The 15,702-nt window shown below is 40.3% G+C and overlaps 1 protein-coding gene across 1 annotated transcript in view; it reads left to right on the top strand.

Moving 5' to 3' along the window:
• arhgef28a (Rho guanine nucleotide exchange factor (GEF) 28a) overlaps positions 1 to 15,702 on the top strand; it is a 462,887-nt gene that overhangs the window by 320,096 nt on the left and 127,089 nt on the right. The window contains exons 28-29 of the mRNA XM_072548108.1: positions 3,700 to 3,776; positions 7,910 to 8,088. Of these exons, the coding sequence (XP_072404209.1) occupies positions 3,700 to 3,776; positions 7,910 to 8,088 (256 nt within the window). The remainder of the gene's footprint in view (positions 1 to 3,699; positions 3,777 to 7,909; positions 8,089 to 15,702) is intronic.

Raw genomic sequence — 15,702 nt, 5'->3', positions numbered from 1 at the left:
TAACTGAAACTTTTCAGCCCAGGCAAAACAGTGGTAAATCTCCAAGGCACCCTCTACAGTGCTTTCACATCCCTCCTATAATGTTGAATTCCAGAATAGTTGGAGATGGTCATTGCCTGGCACTTGTTTGCATGAATGTTCCTTGCTATTTGTCAGCCCAATCTTGGATATTGTCCAGGTCTTGCTATATTTGAGCAAAGTCTGTCTGAGTATCTAAGGGGTCTTAAACGGTACTGACGTTGTGCAATCACCATCAAACATCCTCACGTCCAACATTATGGTGAAGGAAGGTTATTGATGAAGCAGCTGTAGGTGGCTGGGCCACAGATACCATCCTGAGGAACTTCTGCAGAGACATCCTGAAGCTGAAATGACCAACCGTCAACAACCACGACCATCTACCTCATCTTCCTGCAAAAGTGGACAAGTTCATATTTTTCCAAATGATATTCCTAATTTTTGCACACTCTCTTGATCTGTCCATATCTTTTCGCTGACTCTGTGCCTCCTCTTGACAACTTAGTTTCTGGCCAATCTTAGTGCCTTCTGCAAACTTAACATGTGGTATTGGGTTCTCTCAGCTGAATCTTGAATCCACTAATGGGGATTGAATCTCAGCATGTTGGCACCAATATGATCTGCACCAACCATCCATCCAACTGAGCTAAGCACTACGTCTGCACCTGCCACCCACGCCTCTCCACTGCCACCACAACAACTTCCATTGCAATATGCACTATTATACTTGTTACGAACCAGACCAACACCCCCCACCCCCACCCCAAAACATGTCAGGGAGATGGCCTAGACCCAATTTTTTTTCTTAGTTTAAAGGCAAGTGCCAGGCATGGCATTCCAGATGTAATTCAATTGGTCGAGTTACCAGGCTTGAAGCAAAACATACTTTATTCATACACTATAGTTAAAATACACACAAAATAAAAATAAAAGAATTGGCGTAACTGTAACTCTATCAAAATACTTAACAAAGTAATAAACTATTCATTAATTGTTCTAATACAAAGATATCTCTAAGCACAACCTTGGCAAAGGCAAAGTCAGCAAAGTCAGATTGTCTTACATGCGATTCTAGCAGCTTGAAGAGAGCCCCAGCTTTTAGCTGTAATCGAGTGAGAGGAGAAAAAACTTTCACATCCAACTTCAGGACCCCAGCAACTGCTGCTGAAAGCTAAACTGAAATCCTGGTTCTGAGGGAGCTTGACCCCACCCATTCAGGCTACTTCCATTGTTCCAATATTTTAAAAAAATCTCAAGGCCTCGCAAGCTGTTAACTTTATTGGCTTGAAGCAGACTGCTCAGTACCTCTGCCTCAATATCCCTTCATTAATAAAATACCAGGACCATATACACCTCTCAAAGCCATAGTACTGTCACACCCACCCCCTTAAAAAAAGAACCATCAATATACAAAGATGGCTTTGCTTTTAAAAACCTTTAGTCTTACACTATTAGTACCCTACAATACATTTATATTACATTGACTCTAAGCATGTCTTTCCTGCCACCGAAGGCTTCGGTTTACAATCATCAAAGTCGCAACAATTACTCTGTCTCATCCTGCTATTTGTATAATTTTCAAATTGAATGACTGCAACAATAAGCTCCATCTAAAAAGGATTTTTTTTGTCCTTAAATTGTTCCGAAAACTTTAAGGGGTTATGATAAGTATATGCAATTATTTCAGAAACATTGTGGGTAATATAAATGTTGAAATACTGCAATGCCAACACCAAACTCAAGGTCTCCTTCGCAATTGTGGAATATTTCTGTTGATGATTATTCCATTTTATGGAAAAATCCCTCAATAGATCTTTCTATCTTCTTGACTTCTTGCGAGAGTACATGCCTCACAAGCTGTTTATTTTATTGGCTTGAACAGACTACTTAATACTTCTGTCTCAATCTTTCTTCATAAAAAGAAACCAGGACAACATATACCTTTTATAGCCATAGTATCGTCACAAGTCATAGCATAATCTGGAGGTAAGGATTAGTAATCATCAAGGATCCAGTTTCTTTCAATCACGTGGTTGACCAGGAAACATCCCCATCCTTACTGCATGCCATTGCCTTTTGTTGGAAATGTTTTGAGTGCATGTCCCTTTGGCCATCATGTCCTGGAATGGAAGACAAGCTTCTAGCTCAGAGGGCAGGGACACAACTGACTGCACCACAAGATCTCCTGCAGCACTGCTTAGACTCAAAAGCTAACTTTATTTTCAGATTTGGAATGCATTTCTGAAATTTAAAACATTGCTACATGTGATAAATGCATGACTCCAAGCCTGAGATTACGCTTATGTGTTGACATATTAAATTCGAAATTCAGAAGTTTGAAAATCAGACACAGTATTGCTCGTAGACAAAAGTTTCTGAAGAAGTAACAAAAGGGTTGATGAGGGAAGAGCAGGAGATGTGATCCATATGGACTTCAGTAAGGTGTTCGACAAGGTTCCCCATGGGAGACTGATTAGCAAGGTTAGATCTCATGGAATACAGGGAGAACTAGCCATTTGGATTCAGAACTGGCTCAAAGGTAGAAGACAGAGGGTGGTGGTGGAGGGTTGCTTTTCAGACTGGATGCCTGTGACCAGTGGAGTGCCACAAGGATCAGTGCTGAGTCCACTACTTTTTGTCATTTACATAAATGATTTGGATGTGAGCGTAAGAGGTGCAGTTAGTAAGTTTGCAGATGGCACCAAAATTGGAGGTGTAGTGGACAGAGAAGAGGGTTACCTCAGATTGCAACAGAATCTTGACCAGATGGGCCAATGGGCTGAGAAGTGGCAGATGGAGTTTAATTCAGATAAATGCGAGGTGCTGCATTTTGGGAAAGCAAATCTTAGCAGGACTTATACACTTAATAGTAAGGTCCTAGGGAGTGTTGCTGAACAAAGAGACCTTGGAGTGCAGGTTCATAGCTCCTTGAAAGTGGAGTCGCAGGTAGATAGGATAGTGAAGAGGGCGTTTGGTATGCTTTCCTTTATTGGTCAGAGTATTGAGTACAGGAGTTGGGAGGTCATGTTGCGACTGTTCAGGACATTGGTTAGGCCACTGTTGGAATATTGCGTGCAATTCTGGTCTCCTTCCTATCGGAAAGATGTTGTGAACCATGAAAGGGTTCAGAAAAGATTTGCAAGGATGTTGCCAGGGTTGGAGGATCTGAGCTACAGGGAGAGGCTGAACAGGCTGGGGCTGTTTTCCCTGGAGTGTCGGATGCTGAGGGGTGACCTTATAGAGGTTTACAAAATTATGAGGGGCATGGATAGGATAAATAGGCAAAGTCTTTTCCCTGGGGTCAGGGAGTCCAGAACTAGAGGGCATAGGTTTAGGGTGAGAGAGGAAAGATATAAAAGAGACCTAAGGGGCAACTTTTTCACGCAGAGGGTGGTACGTGTATGGAATGAGCTGCCAGAGGATGTGGTGGAGGCTGGTACAATTGCAACATTTAAGAGGCATTTGGATGGGTATATGAATAGGAAGGGTTTGGAGGGATATGGGCTGAGTGCTGGCAGGTGGGAACTAGATTGGGTTGGGATATCTGGTCGGCATGGACGGGTTGGACTGAAGGGTCTGTTTCCATGCTGTACATCTCTATGACGCCATGACTCTAAGTGATTAATAGCACCAAAAGGTTACTGGAATTCTGTGTTTTAAGTAATCTTAATTCTATTTCAGATATTACAGCTCTGCTTCTTACTGATGTGCTGATTTTCCTGCAGGAAAAAGACCAAAAGTATACTTTTGCAACTGTGGTGAGTTCAAATTATTTTATCTTGAAAGTCTTTAAAATTGACTCACCATGTGGAAAGTTACAGTGAGAAATCAAGAGAACCTGTTTGGGAGTCTTTCCCCTCATTTTTCTAGTACAATGTAGTATGTCTGCATATTCAATATAACTTCTGCTTCAAATACCATTAGTGGAGTTTGATAATGTGCTAATTTTTACAGCTTACTGTATTTCTGTATTGACTCGCACCATGGAACTACACTTGTGTGGCTCCTTTCCTATTAACTTGCCCACAGACATGCATCTCTACAATAGTTTCAAGGTTCTGCTGAAGCGAGGAAATGAAAACATTATACTGAGCATTCACCAATACCATTCTCTCTGACTTTTTCACTATCTGTATGCTGCGTTTTGCTCACAGAAAGTAGAAGTGTAGGTTTTGGTTCCATTGGTATGTTGATAATATCCAGTAGTGATAGCTCTCTCCCATTTCTCTCATCTGGAACTATTTTGCTGATTGTCTGAGATCAATTTTCAGATGAGCCATTACTTCCTTAACTGAAGGCTGGGAAGATAATAATAGCTGTGATTTTTAGTGTTTGCCATTAATCTATTTTTTCCACATTGACTATCTTTGCTTGGTCGTTTACTCAGCCTCAATAACTGTGGCAACTGCTTTGATCTTGAACCAAGCTTCAAACCCAGTATTTTGTGAAGAATCATGATTATATTATTCAATCCACAAAATCTCAATTCATATAGACTTTCTCCACACAAATATTTCTTGGGGCCTCTGTCAGCTCCAGCATTAGTTCTAATGCTTTACTCACCGATCTTCTTCAGACCATAGGCTTTAAACTCTAACCTACATCATGTGGTAAATTCACCTCGAGTCATTGAGTCATAGAGATGTGCAGTATAGAAACAGACCTTTCAGTTCAACTCATCCATGCCGACCAGATGTCCTAAATTAATCTAGTCCCATTTGTCAGCATTTGGCCCATATCCCTCCAAAACTTCGTATCAGGTAACTTTTAAATGTTGCATTTGTACCAGCCTCCACCACTTCCTTTGGCAGCTTATTCCATATATACAGTACCCTCTGTGTGAAAAAGTTACCCCTTAGACCTCTTTTATATCTTTCCCCTCTCACCTTAAACCTATGCCCACTAGTTTTGGACTCCGCTACCCTGGGGAAAAGACCTTGGCTGTTCACACTATCTATGCCCCTCATGATTTTATGAACTCCTCTAAGGTCACCCCTCAGTCTCTCAGAGAAAATAATCCCAGCCTATTCAGCCCCTCCCCATAGCTCAAACACTCTAACCCTGGCAACATCCTTGCAAATCATTTCTGAACCCTTCCAAGTTTCACAATATTTTCCCTTTAGCAGGGAGACCAGAACTAAATGCAGTGTCTCAACTGTGGCCTAACCAATGTCCTGTACAGCCACAACATGACCTCACGACTCTTATACTTAATACACTGAGCAATAAAGGCAGCATACCAAGTGACTTCTTCACTGTGCTGTCGACCTGGGATTCCACTATGAACCTGCACTCCAAGGTCCCTTTGTTCAGCAACACTCCTCAGGATCTTACCATTAAGTGTATAAATTCTGCCCTGATTTGCCTTCCCAAATTTTAACACCTTACATTTGTCTAAATTAAACTCCATCTGCCACTCCTCAGCCCATCTGATCAAGATCCCATTGTACTCTGCGGTAAATCTTCTTGGCTGTCCACTCACCACCAATTTTGGTGTCACCTGCAAACTTACTAACCATACCTCCAATGTTCACATTCGAATCATTTATATACATCATGAAAAGCAGTGGACCTTGTGGCACACCATACGTCACAAGCCTCCAGTCTGAAAAGCAACCGTCCACCACCACTCTCTGTCTGCTATCTTTCAGCGAGTTCTGTATCAAAATGGCTAGTTCTCCCTCTATTCTACATAGTCTAACCTTGCTAGCAATAGAATTATCGAGTTATACGGTATGGAAGCAGACCCTTTGGTCCAACTTGTCCATGCCAACCAGATATCCTAAACTGATCTAGTCCCATTTGTCAGCATTTAACCTATATCCCTCTAAACCCTTCCTATTCATGTACCCATCCACATGCCTTTTCAATGTTGCAATTGTACCACCTCTACCACTTCCTCTGGCAGCTCATTCCATACTTGCACCACCCTCTGCATGAAACAGTTGCCCATCATGTCCCTTTTAATTTTTTTCCCTCTTATCTTAAACCCAAGTCCTCTAGTTTTGGACTCCTCTACCCTGGGGAAAATACCTTGGCTATTGACCCTAGCCATTCTCCTCATGATTTTTTAATTCTCTGTAAAGTCACCCCTCAGCCTCCGACGCTCAAGGGAAAATAGCCCCAGCATATTAAGCCTCTCCCTGTCAACATTTTTGTAAATCTTTTCTGACCCTTTTCAAGTTTAACAACATCTTTGCTATAGCACGGAGATCAGAATTATACACTCTACACAAAAGTGGCCTCACCCATGTCCTGTATGGCCACAACATGACTTCTCAACTCATACACTCAATGCACCAACCAATGAAGGCAAGTGTGCCAAATCCCTTCTTCACCACTCTGTCAATCTGCGATTTCACTTGCAAGGAACTATGCACCTGCACCCTGAGGTCTCTTTGTTTGACAATACTCCCCAGCGCTCTACCTTTAATTGTATAAATCCTGCCCTGATTTGTCCTACCAAAATGCAGCACCTCACATTTATCTAAATTAAACTCCATCTGCTACTTCTCAGCCCACTGCTCCATCTGATCCAGGGCCCTTTGAACTCTGAGATAACCTTGTGGGCTGTCTACTACACCTTTAATTTTGTGTTATCTACAAACATACTAACCACATCTCCCATATTCACATCCAAATCATTTATATAAATGATGAAAAGCAGTGGACCCAGCTCCAATCTTGCAGTACAACACTGGTCACAGGTGTCCAGTCCAAGAAACAATCCTCCCCCGTCCTCCTCTGATTCCTAGCTTCAAGCCAATTTTGTATCCAATTAACTAACTCCCCTGCCTAACTTTGCTAACTAGTCTACCATGCAGAACCTTGTCGAACACCTTGTCACATCTTCAAAAAACTTAGTCAAGCTAGTGAGACACGATTTCCGATGCACAAAGCTATGCTGACTATCACTAATCAGTCCTTGCCTTTCCAAATGCATATAAACCCAGTCCCTTAGAATCCTTCCATCAACTTACCCACCACTGATGTCAGGCTCATTGGTCTATTGTTCTCTGGCTTTTCCTTACCGCCTTTCTTAAATAATGGCACCATATTAGCTACCCTCTAGTCTGGCACCTCATCCGTGGCTGTCCATTATGCAAATGTCTTAGCAAGAGTCCCAGCGATTCTTCCCTCGCTTCCCACAAAGTTCTGGGACATATCTCATCAGGTTCCATAGATTTATCTACCTTTTATGTGTTTTAGGACCTCCAGCACCTCCTCTTCTGCGATATGGACACCTTCAAGACATCACTAGTTATTTCACTACGTTTCTCTGTTAGGTTGTGGATTCAAATCCAAGTTCAGAGATTTGAATACAAATTTAGGTTGACAGTTTGGTGTGGCACAGAGGGACTACTCTATTTTTGACAATGTTACTTTTCAAATAAGACAGTATATGTATGCCCCATTCGTTTTCTCAACTGGATATAAAAAAAAGGCATTGTTTAATAAAGCGGAGTGGCGTTTTCCCTGACCAGTGTTTTTTCCTTAACCAATATCACAAAAACAGATACTCCTTTCGTCATTATTTGTAGGCTTTAAACTTTTGTTTCCTGTGTACTCCCCCTTCGATGTTAGAGCTACCTGCTGCCTACGTCCTGCTTTCAAGAGCTTACTCCCAAGTCCCCTCATCATTGCTCTTCTTTCAAAGACTTTCTTGCATTTGAATTTTTTTCGCTCTGATCTTTTCACCCAAGTTAAATTGTTCAGTAAATGCAATTAGACATGTGATGTATTTTTAACCTATGGAAATTAATTGCAAATTAAGTACAAATGTTTTACATTCTTTCATTTAAATTTGAGAGTACAAGAAATACATAAGACTAAATTAAGTAGCATCATTATTTTTGTTTATTTGCATGTCATTTTGTATTGTTCACATCAGGACCAGAAGCCTGCAGTTATCTTGCTGCAGAAATTAATTGTCCGAGAAGTAGCCAATGAAGAACGAGGAATGTTCTTAATTAGTGCTTCATCTGCTGGACCCGAAATGTATGAAATGCATACAAACTCAAAAGAGGATAGGAATAACTGGATGAGATTGATCCGAATGGCAGTAGAGAGGTACTGAAACACTGTCCCATTTCAGAAGCAATAACTGTGTTTCGAGAATGGAAATTACACAAAGGGATACTGTTTTGTTGTCACTAATTGTTTCTATTGTGAATGTTCTCATGTTTAATGCACATCATTTTATTCCATTTCTTTCTGTTACAAATGATGCAAACTGCACCTGGAATGATACTATTTACTTCAAGTAATGAATATGAGCAGCAGTTAACAGAGATGCTAGATTTTAAAAAAAAATTAAAATAGTAATTATTAAAGATTAATTAGATGGAAAGATGCAGTCTCGAAAGTTGATGAGGAGCAAGCACTCGTGCTGGTAGATATTTTCTCAGGTTCAACTGTACCAGTTGCTTCCTTTCGTGATCTGAACATCTCTCTTTGATGGTTGACACACACAAATTCTCTCAGTTTATTTATAAAATGAGATGGAATAATAACATTTGTTTATGACCTGGACCAGATATGCAATGTCTCTTGCATTTGGATTTCTTCATTTTCTGCAAACACAGGCCATCTGAATCCTTGATGTCACGAAGTTTGATTTAAAGTGCTAAGCTGCTTTATTTCCTACCAATTAAACATACAGAGCAGAAATATAACTGGATTCATGTATTCTTATCAAAATAATTTGTCTTTGCATCTTAATAATAAGAATGATGAAAGTATTATGGTACCTCACTTCAGTAATTCATCTTAGAATTATTGATTGATATGATGCCAAAGGAGACCATTATGGTTGTGGTATTTTGGTGGTGCTAGCTCATCATTCCAATCTCCTGCTCTTTCAGAAATCTTTGTAAATATTTTCTCAAGTGTTGTTTTGAATTTCCTTTCAAAAGTTACTGTTGAATTTGCTTCCACCACATTTTTAGGCAGACCTTTCCGGAACATCATAATTTGTAATTTGCTGTGAAAAAGAATATCTCCTCAAATCACCTCTGATTCATCTATGTCTTCTAATTACATTTTCTTCTGACTTACTCCAAGTTTAGTGAATAAAAGGGAAGGCAAATAAAATGATGGCTTTTATTTCAAAGGAAATGCAGTATAAATATGGGGATGTTATGTGAAAACTGTACAAGACACTAGTCAGATCACAATTGGAATACTGTGAACAATTTTGGATCCCTTGTCTAAGAAAAGATATCCTAGCATTGGTGGCATTCTGGAGAAGATTCATAAAGCTGATCCCAGGTATAGAGGGACTGTCTTATGAGCGTTGTGTGGGGTAGTCTTTTAGGGGATTTGCCAAATACAGAAAGGCTATTTTCTCCTTGTGGGAATATCTAGAAGCAGAGGACATAATACCAGAAAATGGGGTCACCCAGATCATTGAGTCATGGAGTCATATAACACAGAACATTTTGGCCCAAATCGTACATGCCAACCAGGTTACCTAAACTGAACTAGTCCCAGTTGCTTGCATTTGGTCCATAGCCCTCTAAATCGTTTCTATTCACATACCTGTCCAAATGTATTTTAGCTATTGTAATTATATTTGTCTGTATCACTTCCTCTTGCAGCATATTCCATACACACAACACCCTCTGTGTGAAAAGATTCCCCCTCAGGTCCCTTTTAAATCTTTCTTCTCTCACCTTAAACTTATGCCCTATAATTTTGGACTCTCCTACCTTGGAGCAAAGAGCTTGGCTGTTCACCTTATCTCTGCCCATCATGATTTTATAAATCTCTGTAATGTCAGCCCATAGCCTCCTATGCTCCAGGAAAAAAAGTCCCAGCCTCGCCAGGTAACTCAAACTTTCCAGTCATGCTAACAACTTTGTAAATCTTCTTTGCACCCTTTCCAGTTTAATGACATCCTCCCAATAGCAAGATGACCAGAACTCTAAATGTGGCTTCACCAATGCCCAGCTGTAACATGATGTCCCAAATCCCGTACTCAGTGCATTGACCAATGAAAGCAAGCATGCCTTCTTCACTATCCTGTCTACCTGTGACACCAAAGGAACTACACAACTGCACCCCTGGGTGTCTCTGTTTGACAACTCACTCCAGGGCTCTATCATTAACTGTGTAAGTCCTACCCCTGGTTTGTCGTAACAAAATATAACACCTCCTAATTATCTCAATTTAACTTCATCTGCCATTCCTTGGCCTACGGGCTCAGTTAATAAAGATTCTGTTGTACTCTTAGTCAACCTTCTTTACTGTCCACTATACCACCTGTTTTGGTGTCATCTGAAAACTTACTCAGCATGCTTCCATAGTCTCATCTAAGTCATTTATATAAATGATGTACAACAGTGGACCCAGCACCAATTCTTGCCACACACTGCTGGTCTCAGGCCTCCAGTCTGAATAGCAACCTCCACCACCCTCTACCGTCAAGGTAAATTTGTATCCAGTTGGCTACCTCTTCCTGGATCCCATGCGATCTAACAATGCAACCAGTCCATCATTTGGAACCTTGTTGAAGGCCTTACTAAATGCACAAAGCTATGCTGACTTTCCCTAATCAGTCCTTGATTATGTGATGATGATGCTCCTTTAACAAGGTTATGTTATCCTTGGTTTTTTTCCAAAGGGGTCATAAAGGCAGAGGTTTCTAGAGGTCTAGAAATATCTAGCTGAGAAGACCTCTAAGTGCTTCTTTTAAACACTTGTACAATGAAAGGGGAGTTCTCCCAGTTCAGGGTTTAGTTTGGTTTGGTTTTAGCAAGCTGTTTTGTTTGCAGCTGCTGGTCAGGTTTTAGCTGGGAACCCAGAAAAGCTGGTGGGGGCCCAACGAAGCAGTTCCATGCTAATCCTCTCTCTCTCTCTCTCTCTCTCTCTCTCTGACACCTATCCTGTAAGAACCTGTGTTTGAGTTTTGCCAAGGGGGTGTTTATGGGGATGTGGCAAGTATTTGGAACAGCATCATTAAGTAGTGATAGAGTCGATTGGGTTTTCAAATAGCTATGCTATTCTGAATTCGGTTTTCTTTTGTTTGTCTGTAAATATATTCTATTTGGTATAAAACTGAGTGGTTGGGCCAGCTGCATCCCTCCTGGAATATCCACTTTACACCTGCTTAATACAGCTAGAAAAGTTAGGGTCTGGGCTACCTTCTTGAAATGTTTTAAGGACGTCTGGCCTGGTCCACAACAATTAGGACAGGAAAGCTAAAGTTGATGAAGAATTTATTCTGTTATGGAATTCTTTACGTCAGAGGGATGTGGAGCTGGGTTATTAACTATTTTCAAGGCTGAGAAAGACAGATTTTTAGTTAGTAAGGGAATCAAGATTTGCAGGGAAAGTATAAGAAAGTGGAGTTGAGGATTATCAGACCGGCCATGATCTCATTGAATAGCGAGCAAATTTGGTGGGTGAATAGTCTACTGTAGACACCTCCTGAGTCTAATTATCTTTTTCAAACACATTTATGATTTTGAGCACTCAAATCTCAAAACTTCCAGTATTTGGAGAAGAACAATGTCAGCTTTTTTAAAAATCTCCACATAACCGAAGCCCCTCATCTTTGGTACTATTTCAGTAAATTTTTCGTATGATGATGGTAATGTCATGAAGAGACATTTCATCTTTCTAATAAGAGAATTTTATTATCCTCTCCTTGTGTATTATTAATGTTCGTTTCCAATTATATGCCCAAGCTGTGATCTTGTGTGGGTCTTGTTGGAATTAGACGCAATGCTAAAGCTTTACCAGCAATTGGAACTGAACACTATGCAGTCTTCCATGAACATCATTGTATTTAGATGTGAACTGTGTTAGGATACCCTGAGTTAGTAAAAGATACCATGGAAAGACATGATTTTTGTTGTTGTCTTTGTTGCTGCTGGTAGCTCTTGAAGTTTACTGAGGCGGACATGTGACAAACTAAGGCTTTAGTTACCTCTTTCAATAGAAAGTTGAACAAAACAACAGTTGTGGTACCTGAAACAGATATGTTGAATAAAGATTGAAAACACTTGTGGCCTTCACTGCTGTTAGTAGTGATGATTGAGTATTTTTTGTGATCTTTGTAGACTTGATGATATAGATCATTGTTAAACAATGAACCTGTGTTGCTTGATATGCAGCCTGTCTGATGTGTGTCTGTTATCTGAGGTAGCTTGGCTGCAAGGTTTTACCTTGTTTATCCCCAATACATTTTAAAAAAATTCCTGTGGTGGTGCAGTGTGGCACCTGGCATTGACCACTGTTTGCAAGCTGTGTGCTAGAAAATTCTTATACTTATGGCTCTCGTTTCTGTGATTACTGTTTATTTCCCTTAGTGCACAGGAAGATTTCAAAATTCCCTTTGTTATGCTGACTACAGCCAGCTGTGACCAACAGTTCAGTGCTCCATTCTTTTGAATCCTTCCTTTGTAAATCTGCACAAGGTTTTCATGAATGACTTGCAATAAGGATTTCACAAGGAAGAGGCTCGTTATTCTTCTTACTCATTTTCAAGAATTCATTTTTGTATAAGAAGAATCCACAGGGCAGGCCTGAATATGACCAATACTTCATTATCCTTGGTTCTCCCACTCCAGTGGCAATCTCGAATAGTACACCATTAACACTCTGTCCCTCAATGAACTCTTGGACCTGATTCTCCTTCTGAATAGGGGCATTCATTGAAGCTCTACTGTGCCAATATAGGCCAATCTTGTACCACCATAGAGATTCAGATTCTGACTCTTTTTAAAATAGTCTGCTCTCTGTCTTATTCTTATAAAAATTTCCATACTTGTGTAACTTGAGTATCTTTTAAATCCATGGCTACATTTTCCTGCTGCTCTAGGTTTGAACCAATTGCTTATAATTTTCTTTATTTCCCTCTCCTGATTTCCCTCTCTATTCTTTCCTTTCCTATCATTCGTTATGGCTCCTTTCATTTCTGCCATTGTGGGTACTTTGCCCACTAATCCCTATACCATGCATCACTAAGCCTCTGTTTTCCAATTCCCAAAGTTGAATCCACTTGATAAGCAGATATCTACTGTTGATGTATTTCCTTGCATCTCTGCTGAGAGGCAATCAATGAATCCATGACTGCCAATTGAGAATTGTAACTTCAATTGTCTGATCCTCCCATTTTCATTCTGCAACTGGATGGAAGGGCCACTGACTAGCCTCATCAAGCTCCTCTCCATTGTATTCATCTCACAAAGCTCTGTTCCTATGAACTCTATCAGTAGACCAAAAATCAACACTCCTTTCCACGTTTTCCTCCAGAAATTTCCATTCACAAACAGACAACCTCAGCCATCCACAATCAGGGACAAATGCATTTCCGTCATGGCTTTGATGAGACTTTGTTTATGAATGATGGTAATTGCCCCTTTCTGAAGTGTCCTCGCCCAATTCTAATTTCACCTACCTGCAAACTGCAGCAATGATATCATGGCATATGATTCATTCTGGTCTGATCTCATGGCCTCACATATGATCTATTCCTTTGAGCAAGTGTCTATCTGAATTTATCTTTCTCTCATTTCTCCCTCAGAAAGATCTATTTCTAATGCTCCCTGAGAGCCTTATGCCAAGTTGGTTACTGAGGTATCCTCCTTCCTTTCCCCTCTCAGCCTGTGCACTGAATATCTCTATTTTCTCAATGATTTTCAACTCTATCTTTGCTGCTTTATCTTATGTTTTATGATTTCATTTTCCTCTCTAAACCCACCCTTCAATTAAGCGCCCACCTGATTACCTTCCATCATTCTATTTTCCATGCAGACTCTACTCCCTTTGTCTTCATTGTTGACTGAGTGGTCTCAAGCCATCTCGTTATTCTGTTCTTCACTCATATCTCCCTACCTTTTGTCATTCCAGTTTGTTCATCCATCCCTAGAGAAAGAAATTCTCCCAAGTTGCTTAAAACTTTAAAACAATTCTGCTGTTGTTAATCATTGACCCTGCATTCGTCATGGTACTTCTGCAGCCATCATTGCTTGGTTTGTCTCTTTAACCAAGTTGTTCCTTGTCACTCTCTCTATCTTGGTCATTTCTTCTGTAAGATTCCCATTTTCGTTCTTAAGTCTGAAGTTGACAGATATGATTGTGTTTGGTATGCCCATCGATGATGAAACCTGTCACACTTATGTGCTTCCCTCTGCTAAGAATGAGCCAGGATCAGGTTCAAGAGAAAAGCTAATCCTTGCCTCCTTTCCTCTTTATATCTGCTCTATAAATGGGAGTTATTATTGATCACACTTAAGACATATGCATTAGAACAACTTAAGATTAGCTGATAAATTGACATCACCAGATTAAAAAAAATACACATCCATCTGTGTGGCGTACCACTTTCTAAATCCATTAGTTGCTTTAAGTATTTTACTCTCCAATTCTGCTTCCTTTGAGGCCCTTTGTCCAAATGCATGTCAGAGTACTGAATGAGTTTTGTTTTGACGCAGTCATCTCTACATACAGCAAATCTGAAGGAACTAAAGAACAGGCAGTCGCCTTCTTATTTTGACCACAGCTCCAAAACATCTGCAGGCATAAGCTTGCCAATCTTAGACTCAGTGGAGTATCTTCATTGTGATTCTAGTCAGTTGACATCTTGCATGTCCAATTAATGCTTAATATTTTGCATTACTACATTTGTGTTATTCTTAAAAAGAGTGTCTTGTGTTTGACAGATCTGCAAATAAAAGCATGTGAATTGTTTTCGAAATAGCTTTTTTTTTGTATCTGACTCTCTGCAGCCTATTTTCAGAGAATTCATCATATTGATTAATTATAGTTCAGAGTTATTGGGTCCTAAAAAGGCAGAAATAATTTTTTAGCAGTGGAAAGCTGGTGATGAATCAGAGCAGTAACAAATGAAGTTCCTTTTGTACAGTGACTTCCTATATGGTATGGAGGAGGCAAATATTTAGATTTGCCAAAGAGCTAAAACTGAATGACTAGATATTAGAAATGTTTGCTACAAATTAATTCAGAAACCATTATAAAGTTTTCATTGACTTTTATTAACCTTTAGGATTAGTAGTGCATTGTTCTAATAAGGGTTCTGCTGAATTTCCCAGTGGAGCAAACTGGGGGATAGGTTTGGTTCCTCTGCTGAAGCCAGGAATGGTGGTGAGAGCTGAAACAACAGTATCTCCAGTTGGTGTGCCAGTTCCCTGACTCCATCCCACCTCTGAGCCATCTCTGTGACAGGGAAGGGCACAGCAGGGTTACCCACCTATGAGCAGCGTAACCCATGCTGCTCCTCAAGTTCATATGGATGCTAATTACAGAAGGCCAACCAGGATTTTTCACTCAGCCTCTAAGCCACTCCTGGCAGTGGGTATCAGTTTTATTACCTGGTGGTGACCTCCTGGAAACAGAAAGTGGGACCAACTCTCCAGCAGTTGAGCAGTTTTCCATCCTTGGCTATGTATAGCAATAGCCACAGGCAAGGTTATGGAGAGGGGTGACATGGCTGTATGTTCCATTTTTAATTAAACTTTAAAGGAGTTGGAGAGAGGGCCTCTCCGTCTTAAAATGCTTTCTCCCTTAATTATACTGACTTACAGCTTTCAATCTATAGAGGGAACTTGGAGATAATGGTGTTCCCATGTATCTGTTCTTGTCCTTCTGGATGGTACTGATTGTGGGTTTTTGAAGGTGCTGCCTGAGGATTCTTGGTTCATTTCTGTATTGCTTCAT

This window comes from Chiloscyllium punctatum, chromosome 2 (genome assembly GCF_047496795.1).
Source record: "Chiloscyllium punctatum isolate Juve2018m chromosome 2, sChiPun1.3, whole genome shotgun sequence".
NCBI lineage: Eukaryota > Metazoa > Chordata > Chondrichthyes > Orectolobiformes > Hemiscylliidae > Chiloscyllium > Chiloscyllium punctatum.
This window is presented reverse-complemented; position numbering and strand designations above follow the sequence as displayed.